At 37.4% G+C, this 23,555-nt stretch overlaps 1 protein-coding gene and 1 long non-coding RNA gene across 4 annotated transcripts in view; one reads left to right on the forward strand and one right to left on the reverse strand.

Moving 5' to 3' along the window:
- The first annotated feature begins 973 nt into the window (after positions 1-973).
- On the forward strand, positions 974-4,756 carry LOC133657243 (uncharacterized). The gene is made up of 3 exons (XR_009827244.1): positions 974-1,993; positions 2,084-2,200; positions 4,237-4,756. It is a non-coding gene; the product is annotated as an uncharacterized LOC133657243 (long non-coding RNA).
- LOC133657241 (collagen alpha-1(IX) chain-like) overlaps positions 1,303-23,555 on the reverse strand; it is a 36,326-nt gene continuing 14,073 nt past the window's right edge. The window contains exons 3-35 of one of the 3 annotated variants that reach the window (XM_062058318.1): positions 21,733-21,769; positions 21,102-21,122; positions 20,568-20,621; positions 20,452-20,487; positions 20,304-20,366; positions 18,554-18,607; positions 18,243-18,278; positions 18,135-18,158; positions 17,967-18,020; positions 17,431-17,484; positions 17,309-17,341; positions 17,171-17,227; positions 15,555-15,608; positions 14,414-14,467; positions 14,272-14,325; positions 14,138-14,191; positions 12,587-12,640; positions 12,459-12,512; positions 12,340-12,393; positions 12,205-12,258; positions 11,855-11,899; positions 10,689-10,742; positions 10,548-10,601; positions 10,416-10,469; positions 9,007-9,078; positions 8,830-8,865; positions 8,680-8,724; positions 8,554-8,586; positions 8,302-8,448; positions 5,124-5,178; positions 4,213-4,401; positions 2,081-2,158; positions 1,303-2,008 (exon numbers count right to left, since the gene is read on the reverse strand). In XM_062058318.1, coding sequence (XP_061914302.1) covers positions 1,818-2,008; positions 2,081-2,158; positions 4,213-4,401; positions 5,124-5,178; positions 8,302-8,448; positions 8,554-8,586; positions 8,680-8,724; positions 8,830-8,865; positions 9,007-9,078; positions 10,416-10,469; positions 10,548-10,601; positions 10,689-10,742; positions 11,855-11,899; positions 12,205-12,258; positions 12,340-12,393; positions 12,459-12,512; positions 12,587-12,640; positions 14,138-14,191; positions 14,272-14,325; positions 14,414-14,467; positions 15,555-15,608; positions 17,171-17,227; positions 17,309-17,341; positions 17,431-17,484; positions 17,967-18,020; positions 18,135-18,158; positions 18,243-18,278; positions 18,554-18,607; positions 20,304-20,366; positions 20,452-20,487; positions 20,568-20,621; positions 21,102-21,122; positions 21,733-21,769 — 2,008 coding nt within the window. In that variant the 3' untranslated portion in view covers positions 1,303-1,817. Of the gene's footprint in view, positions 2,009-2,080; positions 2,159-4,212; positions 4,402-5,123; positions 5,179-8,301; positions 8,449-8,553; positions 8,587-8,679; positions 8,725-8,829; positions 8,866-9,006; positions 9,079-10,415; positions 10,470-10,547; positions 10,602-10,688; positions 10,743-11,854; positions 11,900-12,204; positions 12,259-12,339; positions 12,394-12,458; positions 12,513-12,586; positions 12,641-14,137; positions 14,192-14,271; positions 14,326-14,413; positions 14,468-15,554; positions 15,609-17,170; positions 17,228-17,308; positions 17,342-17,430; positions 17,485-17,966; positions 18,021-18,134; positions 18,159-18,242; positions 18,279-18,553; positions 18,608-20,303; positions 20,367-20,451; positions 20,488-20,567; positions 20,622-21,101; positions 21,123-21,157; positions 21,690-21,732; positions 21,770-23,555 lie in introns of those variants that run through there. The other 2 variants (XM_062058319.1, XM_062058320.1) reach the window with 2 other exon arrangements.

The raw sequence follows: 23,555 nt of genomic DNA on the forward strand, positions 1-23,555 counted from the left end.
CTAGGTCATTAAAGCGCTTGAATACAAAAATATGTATATCCAATAAAAAGCAAAATTGTCAACTAAATTGTTCAATTATAGGCCTATTTGTGCACACGTTTATTTCAAAATACTTTATCACATCATACTTATTACTTTCATTTATCATTATATTTTTACTTTATTTCTTCATATTGTGTATTTATTCTACTAAAGTGATGACCTATCATTTGTGTCTTGCCATGTAATGTTTTTGTAATATTGCCCCTTAAATTTTCCTATTATAAGAATTTTTTGTCATAATATTTTTTATTAATGTGTTCAAATTAATTTTACTTTATTCTTGTAAAATTCAAACTTGTCTCTCCCAATAGTATGAGTTTTTGCTGTTATGTTGAAATTATGGCCTGTTTTTTCTTAAATATATTTAAATACATGTTTTGATTTTTTCTATCATAATTTGTACCCTCTTATTAGACTTTAATTCTGTTTGTGTTTCTAATGTTATGACTTTGTTCACCTAATATTCATCATAGCAAAAATAAAATGGTGTTGGTGTCATGAAATAATTTAAATTGAGTTAATTCTGCTAATATCAATAAGCATATATTTTCATAAGTTTTACGTCATTCTCATTGTAGTCTGTAATTTGTATGATTTCATTTTGACTTTGCTGTATCAAAGGTATTAGTTTTTTTTTTACAATATTCAAAATATTACCTCATACAAATCTCTGTATTCTTATCCTCAGAGTATATACTTTATTCTTATTGTGTTTTTGAAATATTATGAGTATTCTTTTAATACATTAATTAAATTGTGGCTTTTTCACAAAATATTTTTAAAGGTTAAATAATCATTTGACTTTGTCGTCATATTTTCACTTCATTCCGAAAATATTGTACGTAACACTCCTAAAATTATGAAACATTTTAATTGTGTTATTAAATTTCCAACGTTATCTATAACCTGTTTTTTTTAAACCCCCCAGGAAGAGACATGAACATTAAATAAATAACTTTATTGATGTGATATTTTTTGTTTTTTCCTCATAATATTTCATAAAATTGCAAATTGTTCTATACTTCAAATGCAAATGTAGCATAAAATGCCATCCTTCAACTTTAAATGTATTTAAATGCATGTATATATTAATGTCTTTTGTAAACTGTATTTAAAACACATTAAATCACTTATTGAGTAATAAATTATTGTGAAAAAATAACCAGCAAAAAAGATTGCCCACAATCATCCCAATTTTTACTTGTGTGTTTTTCCCTTGTTTAAATATCTTGCAGAAAAAAAATGAACACAAAGTTGTGTGTATTTTTAATTTATTACACGACTGATTGTTTCCCACAACTGCACTGCTGTACAGTGAGGCAAAAAGTCATGTCAGGTTGTTTTGTAGGAAATATAATTCAGCACAAGTCAAACATATTTTTTTTTACAGATTTACAACATTTACTAAAGTCAGTGTGACTTGACAGTTTTCACCCTTTTCTCCTTTTTTATTCCCAACTGCAAAGATGTGTCCAGTTGCAGTTCAATAAACAAAATAGTCCAAAAAAGCACTTTCACTAAATCCAGATTTATTTCGGGTGAATTTTTTAATATGTTCTAGAAAACAGAGGAGCTTTTTACTTGAGTGGAGTGAACGTTCTCGGAACATCTTGCTCTCAGGGAGAAGAGGACGACAAAAAATGGGTTTTTTTATCGACTCCATGTGATGGAGCTTCTCGAGACAGACTTGCGGTGGAAGGCGCCACAGACCACAGCCCCCTGAGATTAAAAATGTTCTGATCCAATAAGTCTCTCTGTCTCTTCCAGAGTGTCTTTTAGTTCCTCGCAGGTCCTTTCACGTCCACAGACTGCTGGCCTGCCGACAGGTTGCAGGAGGACGGGTCGCAGTAGCCGTGAGGGCCGGCTGCACCAGGAGGTCCAGGCACACCATGTTGTCCAGGCACACCGGGAGGTCCTCTCTGGCCGTCACGCCCGTCCTGACCGTAACCAGGTTTGCCCGCGTCGCCTACAAGCACAAGACTCTTGATAGCGTGCCATGGTGCAAGTTTTGTGTTTTTAATAGCAAACTTTTACTTACCAGGAAGTCCTGGAGGTCCTTGTTGACCTTTGGCTCCTCGCACGGTGGGCCCTCGGGAGCCCCTGTCCCCCATTTCACCTGCAACACACGTCATGTGAGGACGGCACGCCGAAGCAAGAGGTAAAGTTTGTCAACTAAGTAACATTAAAGAAAAAAATAGACAATTGCTGATTGGAACAGTCCAGTATAGACACAGTAAAACATGGAGCCTGATTGTGAGCCAGAAAGTAGCTCGCCAGCTAACTAATGGAAGGCGGAAAAAACAAACACAAAACGAAAGATGTCCGATAATATCGGACTGCCGATATTATCGGCCGATAAATGCTTTAAAATGTAATATCGGAAATTATCGGTATCTGTTTCAAAAAGTAAAATGTATGACTTTTTAAAACGCCGCTGTACGGAGTGGTACACGGTTGTAGGGAGAAGTACAAAGCGCCAATAAACCTTAAAGGAACTGCCTTTGCGTGCCGGCCCAGTCACAAAATATCTACGGCTTTTCACACACACGAGAGAATGCAAGCATACTTGGTCAACAGCCATACAGGTCACACTGAGGGGGGGGGCGTAAAAACAACTTTAACACTGTTACAAATATGTGAACCCACACCAAACAAGAATGACAAACACATTTCGGGAGAACATCCGCACCGTAACACAACATAAACACAACGGAACAAATACCCAGAACCCCTTGCAGCACTAACTCTTCCGGGACACTACAATATACACCCCCCTCAACCCCGCCCCCTCCAACCCCGCCCACCTCAACCTAAGCTGCTGTTTTGAGGCATGTTAAAAAAAAATTATGCACTTTGTGACTTCAATAATAAATATGGCAGTGCCATGTTGGCACTTTTTTCCATAACTTGAGTTGATTTATTTTGGAAAACCTTGTTACATTGTTTAATGCATCCAGCGGGGCATCACAACAAAATTAGGCATAATAATGTGTTAATTCCACGACTGTATATATCGGTATCGGTTGATATCGGAATCGGTAATTAAGAGTTGGATGATATCGGATATCGGCAAAAAAGCCATTATCGGACATCTCTACACAAAACAGCTACGCACCTTTTTTCACCTCTGTTGAAGGAAATGATTTGATTTGCCTTTAAGTCACAATGGAATTATCCTCCTTGCCCCTCAATCAAAAATGGTAGAGCCCCATCGTTTTGGACTTTTATGAACCATAAGTAGCCTGCCAAGCTCCAGCTAACACTCTTCTGAGACATTCCACCCCCCTAAGAATAAAACTAATATGCTCCCATTTTCCTTTTTTGTATTTTTACAACAGAACTATTCCCCGGCCTTAAAATACAAATGATCTTACACCACTGTGGACCAGGAAGTAGCCTGCTAGCTAACTAATGGATGGCAAAACACAAATATGGCTGTTCGCTTTTTTAACTTTTGTTACTGGCATTTATTTCCTCTCTTTTGCCTTTTAAGTTACAATAAAACCCCTTCAACCGCTAAAGAGTGGGAAAACAAGCTATAAACTCATTAGGGGCGGTATAGCTCGGTTGGTAGAGCGGCCGTGCCAGCAACTTGAGGGTTGCAGGTTCGATCCCCGCTTCCGCCATCCTAGTCACTGCCGTTGTGTCCTTGGGCAAGACACTTTACCCACCTGCTCCCAGTGCCACCCACACTGGTTTAAATGTAACTTAGATATTGGGTTTCACTATGTAAAGCGCTTTGAGTCACTTGAGAAAAAGCGCTATATAAATGTAATTCACTTCACTTCACTTCACTTCCTCTATGAACCAGGAAGTAGCCTGCTAGCTAACAAATGGATGGCAAAACACAAATATGGCTATTCACTTTTTTTACTGGCATTTATTTCCTCTTTTTGCCTTTTAAGTTACAATAGAACATCTTCAACCACTCAAGAGTGGGAAAAAAAGCTATAAACTAATTCATTGTGGAAGTTAATGATGTTTTGAACTTGTTAAATAGAAGAACACAACTTCAGCCATGTACATAAGCTATTCAGAGGCCAGCAAGAACCACAAAGCATTAAGTCCCACTTTTGAGCCTGACAACAAGCAAACATAATGCAAAACAAGACCAGAGGTTGCAGGTCATGACACAACTGTCTATGTTCTACTGAGTGCTATTCTATTTACCTTTGGGTCCTTTTACTCCAATAGGTCCTAGTGGTCCTTTGAGTCCAGGAAGTCCTCTTATTCCTGCCTGTCCTGGGAAACCGTTGTCTCCTGGAGACCCAGGAGGTCCTGGAGGTCCGGGTTTGCCAGGTAAACCAACCACACCTGACTCAGGCCTTCTCAAACCAGCTGCCAACTGGGCCAGTTGTTCTGTTGGGTCACAAATGATGAAGGGATGAAACTTTGCCTCCAAAGTTCTTGAGTCTGTTGTGGGTTCAATCTAAAGTGAACGTGATGAACTCGGCTCATGAAGAATCTTTCAAACTTTCTCTCAACATCTTTCAACAGCAAATGTAGCGGAGAAGAGACAATGCTTTTTATTTTCACCAGCAATCAGCGAGAAAGATGTATGTTCAAGGTGCAAATGATCCAATATTAATCTCCAGTGACTCTTTGCTGCATGAGATTCTGCACTTTGCAGGCTGCTGATGAAAATTCATGCAGTGGCTGCTCTTTTTAAACATTTCCTTCCCTGGCCGACTCTCTTTGCTCAGAGCGGAGGAGTAGAGGTCTGCTGGAGGTGTAATTAATTTTTCAGAAGCACCGCCATGAAAAAGTAATGACTCTAGGAGATGAGTTTTGAAGACACAAGAGCAAAAAAAAAAGAACAGAGGTTGCGTCTTTTTTTGCTGGAACATTTCTTCGAGGGGAAGGAGGAAATCTCTCATCCATCAAATAAACAAAGACTGAAGCTTATTTCATGTTCTGCTTATGACACCTTCTCTTTTTCAGTGTGTGTGTGTGTGTGTACCGGAGAGTATTGAGCAAGTGTCCTGATCAATGCCAAAGTGCGGGACTAGCCAGGCACTATGGCCAAGATTAAAGTCATAAACGAGGCACAAGGGAATGATGAATGGGCGATCACGTCTTACCTTGCATGACTCGCATGCACACCTGCCTGATATGCTGGTCGCTTGGCTCTTTACCCTGGAACACACGCAGTAGCATCAGAGGCATTGAAGACACCACAAAATACCAGTTTGATCCTGGGACTCATTTGATTGTGCTAACGGATACTTTATCACCATGGTTACTGCTTAAAGTGCTAAAAAATGAGGATGGAAGGTTATAATTATGTTTGCAAAGTGGTCACTGGTTGCAAAGCAGAAAAGATAAAAAATATGTTGTTGTTTTTTTTCAAATATACTTACTTTAACAATGGTTATAGTAACAAAAATGGATAACCTCTAAAATCAAAATTTGACTAAAAGCTTTTGGCGTGAATACATTACATACTTGCCAACCCTCCCGAATTTTCTGGGAGACTCCCGAATTTCAGTGCCTCTATCGAAAATCTCCCGGGACAACCATTCTCCCGAAAATCTCCCGATTTCCAGCCGGACAACTATGTTGGGGGCGGGCCTTAAAGGCGCTGCGTTTAGCGTCCTTTCACCTGACAAGGAGACTATTATATATGTCTCCGTTATCCATAAGTTTATCTATAACCCATAACACGGTGGCCGAATGGATATAGTCACTCATGAACGGTCAGAGAAGCAGAAGTCGGCGGCAACGCAGTATTATGGGCCACCTTGCAAGCAACATCCCGTTCTCATTTGCGGATGTTTTCAACAAATCCGTGAAGGATATGTTCCCGGATTCAGAGATCGCTCGCCAGTACTCAAATGGCAGAACAAAAGCTACTCAAATAGTGAAAGGTAAGTGTTATTTTTTTTTTAAGTAAGCAGCAAGTACAGTACAGTTAGTAGAACAACTGTGTTTTCATTACTGTTTACTGTACTGTATATATATATATATATATATATATATATATATATATATATATATATATATATATATATATATATATATATATATATATATATATATATATATATAATCAAAGTATTTCTTATATATATATATATATATATATATATATATATATATATATATATATATATATATATATAAGAAATACTTTAATTTAAGTGAATTCTAGCTATAAATATACTCCTCCCCCTTAACCCCGACCCACGGCCCAGCCCCCCACCCCCGCAGCCCCCTAATCTACCGAATTCAGAGGTCTCAAGGTTGGCAAGTATGATACATTAGTTTCAGTGTGAACACGACTTCAGCTCATCTTGCAAGATTTCAGTTCAGTGAGACTCTAAAACAGAGTAGTCTAAACTTTTACCACCCAGGACACACTGAAAAATATAAAGATTTGGGGGCCGTTTTAATTTTTTTTCATTTGTGAACCAACTAAAACATACCCATGTCGATATAAGACAGGGTGTCCAAAGTTTGACAAAACCCGAGCAGCAGCAAATTTTCAAAATTCAATCAAACAGTAAAAATTAAAAAAAAACTTAATGTAATGAGAACAGGCTGAAATTTTGATTGTCATAAATAATATACTGTAAATACAATTCAATGTTTAAATATGTACACTGTAATGTCTGTTTTACCAAATATATAATAACATATGCAATAATATATAACAAATATTCTGCAAAGTAGGAATTATTATTATTATTATTATTAATATTTTTTATAACTACAGCATAACAAAACCTGTTTACAACCTTCATAATACAGATTTTAATATTGTGAGGGCTCGCTAGACATGAAATAAAACCCTTTAGTTACCTTTACACTCGTTCGATTCAATATAGTAATATTGCCTGGGGCTGAGCCAATCCGTGACTACGATACTGAACAGCACACTCTGATTGGTTTGGTCTCATCTCGTGGTCAATACTACTGTAGTATTGATACTTTTAGTCAATGCCTGCATTTTTATGCTGGGAAATGCTTAATTTAGGCCCGAAATACATAGAATGTATTGGTGTTTTAATTCGCACAACAGTGAAGCTGCAATACGATGTTGCGAGAGACGACCGAGTATATATATATACATATATATATATGTATATATATATATATGTATATATATACTCGGTCGTCTCTCGCAACATCGTATATATACATATATATATATATATATGTATGTATATATATATGTATATATATATATATGTATATATATATATATATAAAACCAAATATGTATGTATATATGTATATATAACTATATATGTATGTATATATACGTATATATACTGTGTATGTATATATATATACTGTATATATGTATATATAGTATATATCAGGGCTATCCAAATTAACGAGTCAACTCATGTGATTAATCACACAAAATGATGGCATTAATTATGAACACACCTAGATTAATCATGAAATTTATCTTGAGCGTACAAGCTCTTTTACCTTACCCGCTATACGGTCAGTGATCAGATCAATGCATACGTCAGTACAAAGAAGAGTAAGGAGACTCTGACTGGTGTGCTCGCTGGCAAATTTCACTCTAAAATACAGCCTGAAAGAAATTTAGATAAAACCGCTACCAAGTTTTCTGCAAATAAATGTCATGCATTCAAGTACAACATTTGAAAATGTTCCTGGGGGATATTCTGTCAATAAAATTGCATTAGTGTACATCAATTTAAATGTACAAGCAAGTAATCACCTGTGATTAATCATGATTAATCCACATTCTTTAAAATGTGATTGTTCTGATTAAAAAAATAATCATTTGACAGGCTTAATATATATACATACCGGTCATAATTTTTTGTATTTTATTAAATTTGTTATTGATACCTATATGAACATTTCAACTTTTTGTGTATATATTGTCTTTTCTGTCTTTTTTTTCATGTATTATTATAATTTGTAGAAAGTGCCGCAAGCTCCGGGCTGCAAATGGCTCCCAGGTCCTACTATGGACACTCCAGCTCTGTAGGAGTTACCCCACGAGTGTATTTTAACCTTTCTTTGTGTCTTCTAAGCACAAAGGAGAAATATGGTGATCACCATAGGCTTCTCCATGGGCTGGTCGTCCATTCGTAATAATAATTATAATAAGGAGATTGCATTGAATGGGAATTATTCCCACGCCAGCTGCATAAAAGTAATCTATGTGAACATTACACTAGCAATTTCAGGGCACAAAAGTAGTACTTTTTACACGCCATTGTAGCCTTTTTTAGTGATAGTGCGCATGCTAGTGTTTTATCTCTGACCTACCGCAGGACCTTGTGTTCCTCTGACTCCAGGTGAACCTCGGTTCCCCTGCATGCCTCGTGGTCCAGGTGTGCCAGGAGGCCCCTCAACGCCAGACTGGCCTCGACTTCCTTCTGGACCTCGTCTGCCAGGCTCGCCAGGGTTGCCAATCTTTGGGACAAATAAGGAGGCAGACCAAAGAGTTCAAACAAAACGTCTTTGATTGATACCAAATCCTAAAAATGCAGTGCCAGTTTAAAGCAATATTTTAAACACCTCTCCCTTTGCTCCAGATTCTCCAGGTTGGCCCTAGAAGACAATGAATACATCAGAAACATGGAGATGTTATGCATTGTTCTTTCTTGGGATCAAATAAGTGTTTGTATTTGCATAACAACATACATTATCTCCTTTGTCGCCAGGGTTGCCTTCATCCCCTTGCAGGCCCTGAAAAAAAATTCCTGCACATGAATAATACGATCTAATCCTTTTTCGGTTAAATATCATGTTAGCGCATACATGGAATTATCATTTCACGTCAGGACTTCATACCTGCTCTCCCTTGGGTCCTCCTCCTCCACGCTCACCCTGTAATAAACAAGACAAATGAGCCATTGTGTGTGTGTCTGTTTGTGTGTGCATTCATCTACAGCAGATGGAGCCTGCGCTGAGTAATAATCATTCAAACAATAGTTTTTGAATCTCTGAAAGCTGTGGTGATTTTCTTACCCGCTCTCCTTTGACTCCAGGAGTGCCAGGAGGGCCTGGAATACCAAGAAGACCAGGAGCACCTTTGGGTCCCTATACAACAAAACCCCACAGGAACATTTAGAAGGTGTGTTTGTTATGGAACATGTACATAAACGTTAAACAAACAAGCCAAACATTAGGAGTGGTTGCACAATATGGCCCAGATGATAGCGCGGCTGACAAGCAACTCGAGGTTTCCTGGTTCGAATCCAGCTTCTGCCATCCAAGTCACTGCCGTTGTGTCCTTGGGCAAGACACTTCACCCACCTTGCTCCCAGTGCCACCCATACTGGTGTAAATGTAGCTTAAATGTAGATAATAGATTTCTCAATTTACAGCACTTTGAGTCACTTGAGAAAAAGAGCTATATAAATATAATTCATTCACTCTCACATAATGAGATCTACTAGGAAATGCATGCCTTTGCAATTAATTTAAAGTAGGAAAAACAAAATATTAAAAACAAAACTCTCCTTTGAGTCTTATCAACAACAGTATATGTTATCAAATTAACATGTCAAAATATAAAACAATATCTTCTTAAAAGTGCATTTGTATGTACTGTATCTTCGACAAAGCTGTTTTTTTTCTTTTTATCCACAATATCAGGAAAAAAAATCTGACATATTGTATCACTGATAAGCAACATCTTCTATTATGATCTTGGTGTACTACCTCTCATGAGTTAAAACTTATATTCATTTTTTGGGTTTGGTAAGTGTATATCTTAATTAATCAGATATTTTTTTAAGGGATGGTATATAATCAAATATTCATGGTCAATTCGTTTTTTATTTCAAGAAATTTTAACGAAACTTTTCTTAACAAAACTCTTTAAGAATAAAAATGGCTACACCCAAAATAATGTTCTATCTGAATAATGTAATATATACATGTAATAATAAAATAAAGCATAATTTCTACATTCAATGTCTTAACTTATAAGAGGTGTATAGGCAGATTAGTGCTGAACACTATTTATTTTTCACACTTTAAAATACACTCCCAAGCTCTTATAGTGAACTTTTAGCATGGCCAAGCATGGCAGCCTATTGTCAGTTTTTGTTTCCCATTCCCTGTTTGATCCCTGAGCCGCAGTGAGGAATGTCAGGAGAACAGAGGAGTCTTTCAGCCTGCTGCTCCTGCTCTCCCCTCGCTGTAAAAAATAGACCTCAGGTGCGACACATGTCTATTACAACAAACTCTACCGGGAAACAACAGCCAGGAAGAAAACCTCTGAGGTTTTTCCACCTGCTCCACCATGTTTCATTCTTTTATAGGTTTTAAAACCACCGGGGGTCACTAAATAATTCAATCACCTGCTAAATAAAATGGAAACTATATACTAGTATTATTAATAATAGTGTGCTCAGTAGCCAACATCTTACCCTGCCACCCGACTTGCCGACTGAACCTAATGGGCCTTGTTCTCCCAATTCTCCCTGCAAACAAAAAGGAGGGTCAACAAAAGAGGGGTCATTAGACTTTAAATCAAAAGCTCTTAAAAAAGAAATACTCACAGGTTCACCGATGGGTCCAACTGGGCCAACCTCACCTTGTTCCCCCTGCTCGCCCTGTACATAAAGAATAATGGTTGTTCCCTTGTTTCTAATTCAAACAAATCATATTTAATGTCTGGTATTGTAAAGATGGTGCTGTACCATTTTTCCAGCTGAACCCAATGTCCCAGGAAAGCCTGTTTGGCCTGCATCACCCTGAATTAAAACAAGCACAAAAAAACTATTTACAAATAAATACAAGATGCTACTGATTATATTAAAGACAACACCTTAATTATTTACTCATATATACTTATCAACTACATCCTCCTGAGAGTTAGTGCCAATCGCAGTGAGGGCTCTTGGAAGGATGTATGCTTTACTTTAGGGCTGTCAAAAACCACTCATGTGATTAAAATATCGAAAATTATCATGTATATACGCAGATTAATCACGCAATTTATTATGACCGTACTTCAAAATACACCCTGGTTGGACTTTAGATATAAATGTTTATTGTGAATTTCTCTTTGGAGATGAATAAAGTATGTCTATCGATCTGATCAAGTTTTAAGAAAGTAAATGACATGTATTCAAGTGAAACAATAAAGTTAAAAGTTCAAGTCCCAACAATAGTCACACACACACTAGGTGTGGTGAAATTATCCTCTGCATTTGATCCATCCCCATGTTCACCCCCTGGGAGGTGAGGGGAGCAGTGAGCAGCAGAGGTGCTTTTTTTTAGGTGATTTAACCTCCAATTCCAACCCTTGATGCTGAGTGCCAAGCAGGGAGGCAATGGGTCCCATTTTTATAGTCTTTGGTATGACTCGGCCGGGGTTTGAACTCACGACCTTCCAGTCTCAGGGCGGACACTCTAACCACAAGGCCACTGAGCAGGTAACAAGATGTCCCTGGATGACTTTCTGAGAATAAAATTGCATGTTGTGTCCAAATATTGGACTCTTTGTTAAGTTAATTTCAATTGTGCAAGCGACTAGTAACCTGCGATTAATCATGATTAATCTAAATTCGGAAGTGTGATTAATCTGATTTAAAAACAATTATAATTTGACAGCACTACTTTATTTACATTACAAACTGTTGATTGTATTATTGCATATCGGTATCATTGTCTTCTATCATTACAAAAAAGCATCAGTTAATGGCACAAATAAAGACAAGAAGTGAACAAATGTATTAATAATTGCTGTGCTTCTTCCTACTCATTTTCGGACATGTTGAGTTGTGAAACCGTAAACGTGATGTGTAAACTTCTATGAATTATATTATCGTTAACATATTTAATAATAAAACACGCTAGTAACCTTTGTGCCACTCTGTCCTTTTGGTCCAGATGAGCCAGGCAGACCCTGAAACACACAACAAGACAAACAAATCATTACACAAACTGATAACGTGTATTTTTCTAAACCCAATGAGCCTCTTCAAAAACATCAGGTTGAGTCCCATTAGTGTCTTCCATTAGGTTCCTCACAAATTAAAGGGTGGGGAAATGTCTGCTCACACACTCACAGTCACAGGGTAGAACGTGATTACTGTTTAATAGTGCTTGTGTGTGTTTATTGTCATGTCAGTGTGTCCTTTAGAAGAGAACAAGTCATTCCATGTCTTGGATAGAACTAAAACTTAGCTGGGGGTCAAAGGTCATACTTACAGGATGTCCCTGAAGCCCAACCTCTCCAGCAAGTCCAGGTTTTCCAATGCCTCCCTGCGGTAAAATAAATAATGAAGATACTGCTCCAAATTGCAACACATGCTCTGTAGATTCTAACATTAGAAGTTTTGATACCTTTCCTCCTGGCATGCCAGGAATACCCTCACGGCCGTCCACTCCTGGCAAACCCTGGTGGGCATAGCAAAATAAGTGACATTCGCAATAAATGTAACATTTGACAAAATCATACTCACCGCGTCTCCCTTGGGACCTGGAAGGCCTGTGATCCCTCTTTGCCCTTGGGAACCCTGAACAAGTAAAGCTTCTGTCAGATTGTTCAAACGAAATTAATATTAACTTTATTGATTATGTGTCAATTGACCTCTTCCCCTTTGGGCCCAGGCTCACCCATCACACCGCGCTGGCCTTGATCACCCTGAAATAATTCACAGAAACATGTTTATTATTGTTCGGTGTCGTGAATTTGTTATAGTCATTTTGTATTTGTTTTGTTTTGTATTGGTGAAAGCACCAGTAGTAGTGCTTTACAATTCAGAGACTATATTGAAATATACTGTTATCTCCTGTACTCCCAAATGAAAGTAACTGATAATATAACATATATTTTGGAATTAAATTGCCCAACAGTGTTACATACATACATGTTACATAATGTACATACATATACAGTTTGTATGTACTGTAAACACTATACAGTAGGTCCTAATACAGCACCAATCGAAGGTTTGGGCAAATTTTTCTCATGTTATTTCAAGGAGAACATGTCTCTAAACATTTGACTGGTACTGCATGTAATTAATGAAAGTTGCACACTAAAAAATGTTGGGTTAAAAAATAACCCAATTTGAACCCAACTGCTGGTTCAGAAAAGGACGAACCCCTTATTTGAGTTATTTTGACTTAACATTTTGGGTTAGTTTTTTCAACCCAACTTTTGTGTTGAATTATTTAACCAAAAAGTTGAATTATGATCATTTAATGTTGGGTTATTCCCAACCAAACTATTGGGTTGAATTATTTAACACAAAAGTTGAGTTATGCTAACTCAATGTTGGTTGATTCATAACCCAACTATTGGGTTGAATTTATTTAACACAAAAGCTGAGTTATGCTCACTACAATGTTGGGTTATTCCCAACCCAACCCAACCCAATTTAGCGCTCCTTGACCCAATAATTGGTTAAAAATTATAAATTTTACTTCTGGTTTGTCCTACTCCTTCCCTACTGCTGATCAAAATAATTTTTATTCCATTGAAATATACTCAAAAGCAAGAAAGAGTGACTTTTTTTTTTTACAAGAATTGCCGTGTATGGTCATAGTAGTTCTATACAGCAAGCTCAAATATTTTCATGTACATAAGATGTGTGATTGTAAATAATGTTAATGAGATTAATCCTTAATAAAATAAATACATTTTAAAAAAGTAACTGTTTAATTTTTTTTTAAAAAGCCTTTTACACAAAAACGCGTTACTCATTGAAAAACAACCCAAAGTTTGGAAAAAACAGAAATTGAGTTAAAAAAATACCCTTATAACCCAAAAAATGGATTGCTCTTCATAAAAATAACTCCAAAATTTAACCCAGCACTCGCAACTCATAAATTTGGATAGCAAAATAACCCAGCATTTTTTAGTGTGTAAAAATGAAGACAACTTGGAGTTACAGATTTTCTTTCCATCCATTAAGAAGAACATTTGTAAAACCAGAGGTGACTGAGAAAGGGCCCGCCGGCTCGGAATCTTTCTTCGAGTTCATCCAAAAAGTGTATGTCATGGGTTTGAGGTCAGGGTTCCTCCACAGTTCATTTAAGCATGTCTTTATTGGAGGAGTCAATGTGTAGCAGAAAACATCTTTCACCAAACTGTACATCTATTATTACGTTTGTTTTTTAAAGAGCACCGACTTACTGTTGCCCCGGCAACACCCTGAGGACCTGGACCTCCATCAAGACCACGAGCCCCCTGCCAGACGACAACATTTGACAGGTTGAGCATTTTATCACATTTTCGCTTCAATATGCAAATACACAAAATACACCAACCATCTCTCCCTTAGAGCCCATCAAGCCTGTGGCTCCACGGATCCCCTGGCCACCCTGAAACAACAAACAAAGCCAACAAGTGAGCAAAATAACACCAAGCGTGACCAGGTTCACTCCAGCAATTAAAAATACTCAATCTAACCGTCGGTCCTTGTGAGCCAACCTCCCCCAGACCTCCTTGCTCTCCTTCCTCCCCCTGGAAGCAAACACAACAACGTCAGTACAAGGTCACGGTAGAGAAAACGGGTGCATTTTCATCTAATTATGCATCTAAGTTGCACAAAAACGATGCCTTTGTGTTCATTACAAAACCACCAGATTTTTAAATGAATTTTCTTCAAACAACGCAAAAAGCAGAGGATTCAACTCCAACATGTTGTCCTGCTTTGCAAATTACAAATAATGAATGTGCTGACTGTGCCCTGAATATGGAAAATTAATTAGCAGAAAGCGTTTGGGGTTCAAGGCAAAATTTGTGTCATTAGAAAGGCAATTTGTTCTTTTAATTAGGGGTAATAGAAGTGGCTATTGAGACGAGTAAACACGGCTGATAATGAAACGGTTTCACAACAAACATTATGAAAGAGGTCAGCATATGTTTTACATCACAAAGCAGTGAAATCCTTTTATTCTGCTTGTCTGATGAGAAAACTAATTAATACTTTTCTAGCTGTAACTCCAACAAAGAACTTGTGTGAGTCAGCCACAACATTTATTTTAATCATCCCCATCTGTCTCTCTTTGTATTTAAAAAAAAAAAAGGAAATTAATACCAATATCAAGGCATGTAATCTACACACCCCATTTTCATTTTGTTGGCAACTTCACACCTGACCATGGCAAAATAATGCTCTTTCTGTTCTATTAACAGAGAAAGGTCTTACATTTGGGAATTTGTAAGGAAAAAAAAGTCCCTAAAATGGCAGCCGGTGAAGGACAACATTATTGTGAGGCTGATGGGATCCTTCGCACAGGCAAACCGCCTCATTTCCATTTATATAGTGCATGCACACATTACAGGAGGAAAGGGTTCTTGAACATCAATTCAAATAAATCCCGCTATAGGTATCAGAGGTATAACACGCGCGTGTCTCGTCATTCTTGAAATGGGGCCGAGCAAAGACTACATGTCTCACAACTGTGGAGTGACACTTTCCTCATTGTGGTTTAGGTATAATGTGGGTGTGAATCTTGGGTTGCATTTAAGTGCCAGAATCTCACTAGGATGAATTGCTACCGGCGAATATTTGGATTTAGCTTCTATTAAATGAAATATACCCTACCTTGTGTCCTTGCTTTCCAGGTTCCCCTGCTTCACCTTTGACACCTTTATGGCCCTGATAAAAGGCATAAAAGAAGACCAGTTAGTTTTTAGTGCAGCAGTTGTCAAAATGTGATGCAAGGAGGCGCAGCAGCATGAAAAAAATAATGAAAAAAACCTGTTAACTAAGACAAAACGGATTAAGTAAGAAGAGCAGCACTTGGCTTACTAGTAAATATTTTGGTGGCATAACACACTTTAATATGCTTAAAACTGAAATTAAAATGCCCTGAAATGTTTTAATTTAGCTATTTAGCTATTTTATAGTTGCTTTAAGGCACTGATGTCCAACTTTAATGTGCGTCAATAAAGCACTTCATCTTTCTTACTACATGTATTCTGGGGTTTTTCAGTTTTGTCAGAAAAAGTGCATGTACTGCATGCAATGGAATGTGTTTGTCTTCAATTTAACATCAATTTGCGGGGACTAGAAATGGAAATTAAGCATTGGCAAAATGTCACATATTAACATGTCAAAGGTGTATTAGTATGTATTGTCCCGTTTGAATTAACTAAATCTAAATCTAATCCAAACAATCGCATGTATTTTAACGTTAATATTATCTGATCATGCAACAGACATAATGACATATATTGGAAGAAAATATTTGTTAATATATAATTCAAATAAAATCATCCTGACTTACGATTTCAAAGAGAGTTTTCCATTTATTTGTATGTAAAAAATATAATAATCAAATTCAGAGGCAATTGTGTTATAGTATTATAACACTATAACATTAATATTAATATATATTGACTGTGACAACCAGCCCTCTAAAGGAAGCCATAACTGCGACGTGGCCCTTCAATCTGGCCCGCGAGACGATGTCTTAAATTTGGCCCACGAGACGGCACAGGTTCAATAAGCAATATGGATTATGTATTCATATCATATACAAATGGCCAGTAGTCTAATGGCTGCCACTTTGTCACCATCTGGTGGCCAACAAAATTTTCTCAACCATTAATTGTACTTGAAACATGCACAGCATTTATTTATATATATGACCCAATCCAAACAACTTTCCCTAGTCATGGACATGGCAGGAAAAAAAATCAACCAGCACAAAAATTCAACAAACATAGTCAACCATAACAAACTTTGAGGATATTATTAAAAACATCCAATCTACATTAAAAAAATCAAAATTACACCCATTAAATTCGTTACAGGAGATGATGTGAAAAATGCAAAACATTCTTTCTTCACACTTCTCCATGTTTGGTGCATTTTACCTGATTGATATTTCTGATTGATTAAAAAAAAAAACCTTAAGAAGGTTGCCACAGAAGTAAGTATACAATGAAGGAGTTGAACTTTCACATACTCCTAGTATCCAATTATAATAATTATTAATTATATATCCGTTGTATGATCATAATAATATATACTCATGTATTTGTATAAGATTTATGTAGTTACTTTGCATGCAGTCGGCTTTCGGCCCCAGGACACATTTTTAAAGCCCAATGCAGCCCCCCAGTCAAAAAGCTTGGACACCCCTGGCCCAGTTGTTGTATATTATCTTTCTCACATTTAAAAAAAACCCACAACTCTACTCCTCTTTTTCTCACCTTCATACCAGGGAGACCAGGATGTCCTGAGGTTCCAGATGGACAAGAGTTGGGACACTATAAACAGCAGCAGAAATGTATTTTATATTATTACAAAAATTACATTTTTTATTTTTTTATTTATTTAGATGGATTTACCAGATCGACACTTCCTAACGCCCCAGCTGCCCCCTGCAAATGGAGAGAGATTGAATTAGTCTATTTAACAGAAGTGATAGCATTAGTTCACATTAATCATGTAAATGTCCGAGGTGACTTACTCTGGGGCCTGTTGGTCCACGGGGTCCTTGTGGTCCTCTCACACCCATGGGCCCCTATGATCAACAAGTACACACAAAGTAGTAATGCTAATATCATGCATAGTGTACATTAAAATGTAATGTTTTGAAGTTGTTCAATGTGCAAAGGGTAGTCACTGTGGTTGTTTCTTGCTACCATGAAGCTTTAAGTATATGTTTTTTTATTGTATTATTCCCAGCGTGGAGAACGTTTACTTTCTCCAGAGTCAGTTGTTTTAAAATGAAGATCATTCAGCGGCAGCGTTTTTTCCACTAAAATGAGTTCCAGTAAATATATTGGCATATATTGCATATATTGTTGTTGCTACATTGGATTAAAATGTTCTTAAAATTGTGTAAAGGGCCCAAAAAATGGAAATGCTGGGATGTGTTATGAGGGGCACTATATTCCAGTGCAATTAGGTTTCAATGAAACAAAGGCAGACTTGAAAATTATGGGATGCTTACTTTGAGTCTAACATAACATTTCTTGCTAAACACTTTTTTTCTATACTTACAGGTGTTCCCGTTTTGCCGAGTTCACCCGGAAGTCCTCCCGGTCCAGGTGGTCCCTGTTGTTGAGGATCATTTCAAACTGAGGTGAAATTTGTTATTGCAATGCAAACGCTAAAAGTAAGCAAGGTAGGCCGAGTAGAGGTACAGATTAAACACATTGAGTCACTTACTGGGGGTCCATCAGGCCCAATACCCTGTGGAAAAAAAACAACATCCAGAGTGATGAGCGTTGCCAAAGTAGACACATCTTTGGACGTGCTGACAAATATTTAACTCACAGTAGTTCCGCGAGGTCCGATTTGTCCAGGTTCACCCTAAAAACAAACAGTAAAGATCGTCTGTAATAACGGCTGCAAGACTAATGAGTTCATTACAAGACTAGGGCGGCCGGACAGGCACACTTGACCCAGCAATGTTTGGACTAATGAGGAGTGATGCCAGGTTTGGGCTCCCCATGGAGATTATACGAAGGACTTGCGGGATTAGGTCTCATTTGTCAGGAGGAGTTTAAGCACTGTTACTCCTGCTTGGCACCGTTTCCCTCTTGCTCTCTGAGGTGAGAGGAAGTAAAGGCTCATTAGTCACTTACTTTCTGTCCGGGGGGACCGTCAGGCCCAACTTCTCCAATAGGGCCGGTCAAACCCTGCGGAGAGGAGATTCAAACTGGATTAGAAAAGTCATGCGCTTGTTAAATGAGCCAGTATCCTCCCTTATGGTACTAATAGTCCTAAATTCAAACATTAGACCTTGTGGGAGGAGCCTTGTTCATAAAAGGGATTGACCACCTACTGTTACATTATATATTATGGTCCACTTTCAAGCGTTTCATTAAATCACCACTTTCACTCACATCCTAAACAAGGTGTGTTGAACTTAAAGAGGCACACAAGGGTGGGAGGAGCAGCGGTCAGCAGTGGGTCATGAGGGCAAAGCTTTCAGACCGCAGACAGCAGAGAGCAACATTCCTTGGGCTCATTTCAAACAAGGAATCATTCCACACCGCTTTGTGGATTCTCAGCAGGAGATACCAACGGCATTCGACCAACAGAGACGCTTTTGTTCCTAAACTGACAAGAGTTTGCACATGCATTAAAGTTTGTGATAGTTTGTGACTTTGCAGTCATGTACGGTACTGTGCAAATGGCAGCTATTTTGACATACTACAACAGTTAATACGTAGTAGCAAATATAAATGTTAGAAATTACATTAAGACATCATTTTCTTTAATTGTGTATTATAAAAAAAATACTTTAGCATTGTCATGCACTTTCTTGGGAAATGGTTCTAAATGTTTTTTTTTGTTGTTTGTTTGTTTGTTTTTTATTCGCACAATATAAACAGTATAAAAGGTAACATTGTAAAAAAAACAACTAAAAAAAACAGAGACAAGAAATGAGTAATGAGAAATACGTAATAAGAAATAAGAAAGAAGTGCAGGTGAGAAAAGAAACCCAAAAAGGCTTATGCAAGGTTCTCACCTAAAGCAGTAAATTCAAAATGTATACTCAGGTATACATAACTATGTATGTTGTAGTTTTTAGTGGTTTATTTATGTATTTGAGCAAACAAATTAGTAAGTATTTGTAGTAGTAAAAGTGGCAGCATCTATATACTGCAGGTATAAAGAGCAGTTAAATTATTTTAGGATTTAAAGCAACTTTGATAGGCTGGGCATATAGCAGAAGTAGCATGCTAACAACCAGGTTTAAGCATGTATTTAAAAAACTGAAGGTGGGAATACTAAAGTCAGTCCCATAATTGTGTTTACGATTTATACCAGTGTTTTTTTTCACCAAATACCACTTCAGAAAAAACTTGGCTCTCCAAATACCAGCATGACCAACATTAAAATACAGTAGCGTAGTATGCCTAAGTATTCATTAAAAACAAGGCAGAGGTTTTATTTAACAAGTATATTTAATATTTTTGGCCACTGTAACATCACACAAAATTTGAACAGTAACACTGTGTTTGAAACACTGTACTTTAATCAACGGATTCTTTGGCGTAACACTATTTGGAGCCCGCGTACCACTATCTACCAAATCACTGATTTATAGCATTGCTAAAACAACCCATGCTCTTTTGTACCAGTGCCAGTAAAACGCATTTATTTATTATCATTATGTTATCCTAAGACCGTGTTAATTACACTAATCCTTTAGATGGTATAAGAGGCTACAAATAACAATGTGTATCTATTCATTCTGTGTCGTGATTTATTCCACATTTTTGCACAATTGTACCCATCCTTAATACCAAATACAGTCTATGTACTGACAGAAATAAAGCTTAACCTTATAAGGCCTCCAATAATCGGAAAACATAGATTACTTACATCATTGCCAGGAATTCCAGGTAACCCTGAAGAGCCAGCTCTACCAGGCTCTCCATCAGGTCCCTGCAAATGACACAAACGGTTCAAAGATTAGGCCACCCTAAAAAGTAGCGTGGGGAAAGATTTAAAATGGAATGAAAATATTTACAGCGAGACCATCGGGGCCATCTGATCCCCTTTCTCCCTGTAAATAATTAATACAATATTCAGTCACATGTAGGAAAGCATTTGGAATACAATGGAAGGCAAAGATAGTGGACTCACAGCAATGCCATCAATTCCTGGTACACCTGCAGGTCCAGTAGGTCCTTGGCTCCTCTGAATAATAACAATACACTCACTCAATATATTTGAAATGGATTTAGCTAATCTTTCCTTTTTTCAAGGTGTGGGAATTAGGCAACAGATGCATTTTTCATCCATGTCTGTAAGATTATTATTTTGCATCCTACTAATACATTATATTATTAACTTCATATATTATTTGTGAATGTAGAAAGCCCCTTTTAGAGAGCAATGTTTGCTAACTTAAGCTTAGAGAAATGAACAAGGAAAATATATAATACAAAAATGGGAAAAAATATATATAATATTAAAATGTATTAATGACTAATTATGTATATGTATAATAATGTAAGATTAAAAATGCTAAATATTGTTAAGGGGTTTTATGCACAAAAAAAAATGTTTTTACAGCTGTACATTCAGAGCCCAATGTAGTCTTGAGCCAATCATAATAATTTATAATTTTGTTCAAGAAATTCAGACAAAGACTACACTAAATTGAAAAGCACTCACCTGCACCTGCGTCACACAAGTCTGCAGACAAACAAAGGACGGAAACAAAAACTTACTTGAGCCGAGCATAGAAGGACAAAGTGCAGAAGAAGCCCCAGGAGAGGCCATCGATAGCCGGGGGCCCGAGCCATGATTCCCCGTGGGCAGAAAAGGTAAAAAGTTGTAAGTCCTTTCTCTGGGATTTGTTGGGTGGAAGGAGCCCCAGTCAAAACAACCCGACTGAGCCCGTCTTGGCTATCTAGAGACCCTCAGAGGGCCCGTAGCCATCTGGGGCTCGTGAATATTCATGACATGGCATGTTTATTCATGTATGTCAGGTGAAAGGAGGGATTGGAAAGGGAAACTATGAGGGGAGGGCTCTCTGTGCTGACCTCTCCAATAGGCAGTTTGAGCGGTTTATTTGACGACCCCCGAGTACCAATTTTAAAACACTAAAAAGTAGCATTGCTTTTCTATAGGGCTATCTTACTCATGCAAAAATAGGTCTCATTTGTGATCATCTATGATCCTCTGACGTTTATGTGTGTTATTACAAAAACAAAAAATAGAAAATTTCTGTCCCCCAGGTGGGTCATGACGGAAAATAACTGAGAAACACTTGCATAACTTAGTAAACAGCATATTAACTTACATTTCCGAGTGCAGCTGGGATAGGCTCCAGACCCCCCCTGCAACCACGAGAGGGACAAGTGGTAGAAAATGGATGGATGGATGGATGGATTAGTTTCAACAGCTTTTGCACCCCAACTTCCACCAGAGGGCACTATTTAGAAGTGTTATATTAATTATTAAGCAATATACTATAGAAGCTAATAATACTTTTAATTTAATAAATGTTACTGTATATGTAATGACACCATTCACTTAAAAATTTGGGAGACAAACATTTTTGAACCAAATTCCTAAAAACACCAGAGTGCTCCTAGAGCAGGGGTATCAAAGTCAAGGCCCGCGGGCCAGATCCAGCCCGCAAATTAAATTATCTATGGCCCCTGGAATGATATTTGATTAGTATTAGAACCGGCCCGCAGGCCACAGCAGCCTGCTGCTGTTTGGCACGCACCAATACTCCATCTGTGTTGGCGCTAGGAATTTTCAAAATGGGGTCAACAAGTCATAAAAATGGGGTCCCACAGTGAATTTTTGGGGTCCCACTTTTTTGTAACCGTTTTGAAAACACATGATAAATGTATGCATTATCCTGTTATATCTCACATTCTATATTGTGTTTTGGAAAAAGGTTGTCATAAACGTTAATTCATGAAAAAAAAAAAAAAAATTAAATCACATTTTTATGCATATGTAAATTTATTCAGTTATTTATTCACTTTCTTCTTTCCTTCATGGATCTAAACTTTACCCCTGCCAGTATTATTTTCTAAATTTTAATTGTAATAATTTCCGAATGTTGTTTGTTCTATTTTTGGCCAAAGTAAGACAAAAAAAAACAATCTCAAGTTGTCTTTATTTTTTAGTTGTAATGCTATGATTTTAATAGTTTGGCCCGGGTGTGCACAGATTTTCCTCCATGCGGCCCCTGAGCTAAAATGAGTTTCACACTCCTGTCCTAGAGGAACTTGGACCACTGTAAACACATTGGCAAATCCTTGCATTGACATTTAACCTTGCTAGCAAACATTAAACACTGAAGTCTAAACTTGTGAAGTCTTGAGGAACTGAAGAGTTCCTCAAGGCACTGCGTTAGGTCCTCTCCTTGTGGCAGTTACAAATATCTTCCATAATGTGATTTATGTAACTAATGTGTTGCTGTAGCTTGTTTACTTCAGATGCAGTCAATAATCATTTGTCCGACTTCTTTAGTTGTATTGATAGTGTTCCTCAAGTTTACATTTTAGGGCCTCCCTTTTTCATAATTTGGGATATTTAACTGGTGTCCCGTGAGTTCAGTTCAAAATAACCTGTGTAAGAGACCCACATTTTTGCAGAAGATTCCTAAAAACACTAGAGTTCTGTCATAGAGATGATCTTTGGCAAGCTGTTTTGAGGAAGGTCCTTAAAAATAGCAAAGCTCTTCTGTAACTCTTACAAAATAGACCAAAATCAAATGTCTACTGTAATAGACATTTGGAGGCTGATTCTCCTGAATTTACAAAAGAAGACTAATAGTGAATGGAGAAGTCTGGCCCCCTGGTCTTTGGCTTTCTGGAAATGTGGCCCCCAAAACAATTTAGTTGAATACCGCTGCTGTATATTTTAAGGGGACCTGCCATGCAATTTGGGATTTGGGATCTGCATAAGTCCCAAAATTTGAATTCAAATCATGGAGGCATGGCGGAAATATTTATAAAACAATCTTGTTACATTACATCCTCCTAACGATCCATTTGGAATTTGCCCAATTTGTGACATGTTTCCATAATGTGATGTCAGCGGATATCTCCATAAATGGTAGAGATTTACCCAAAGACCTTTGCGCGAGTCCGCCAGTTCACA

The sequence above is a fragment of the Entelurus aequoreus genome, linkage group LG09 (assembly GCF_033978785.1).
Source record: "Entelurus aequoreus isolate RoL-2023_Sb linkage group LG09, RoL_Eaeq_v1.1, whole genome shotgun sequence".
Lineage (NCBI taxonomy): Eukaryota > Metazoa > Chordata > Actinopteri > Syngnathiformes > Syngnathidae > Entelurus > Entelurus aequoreus.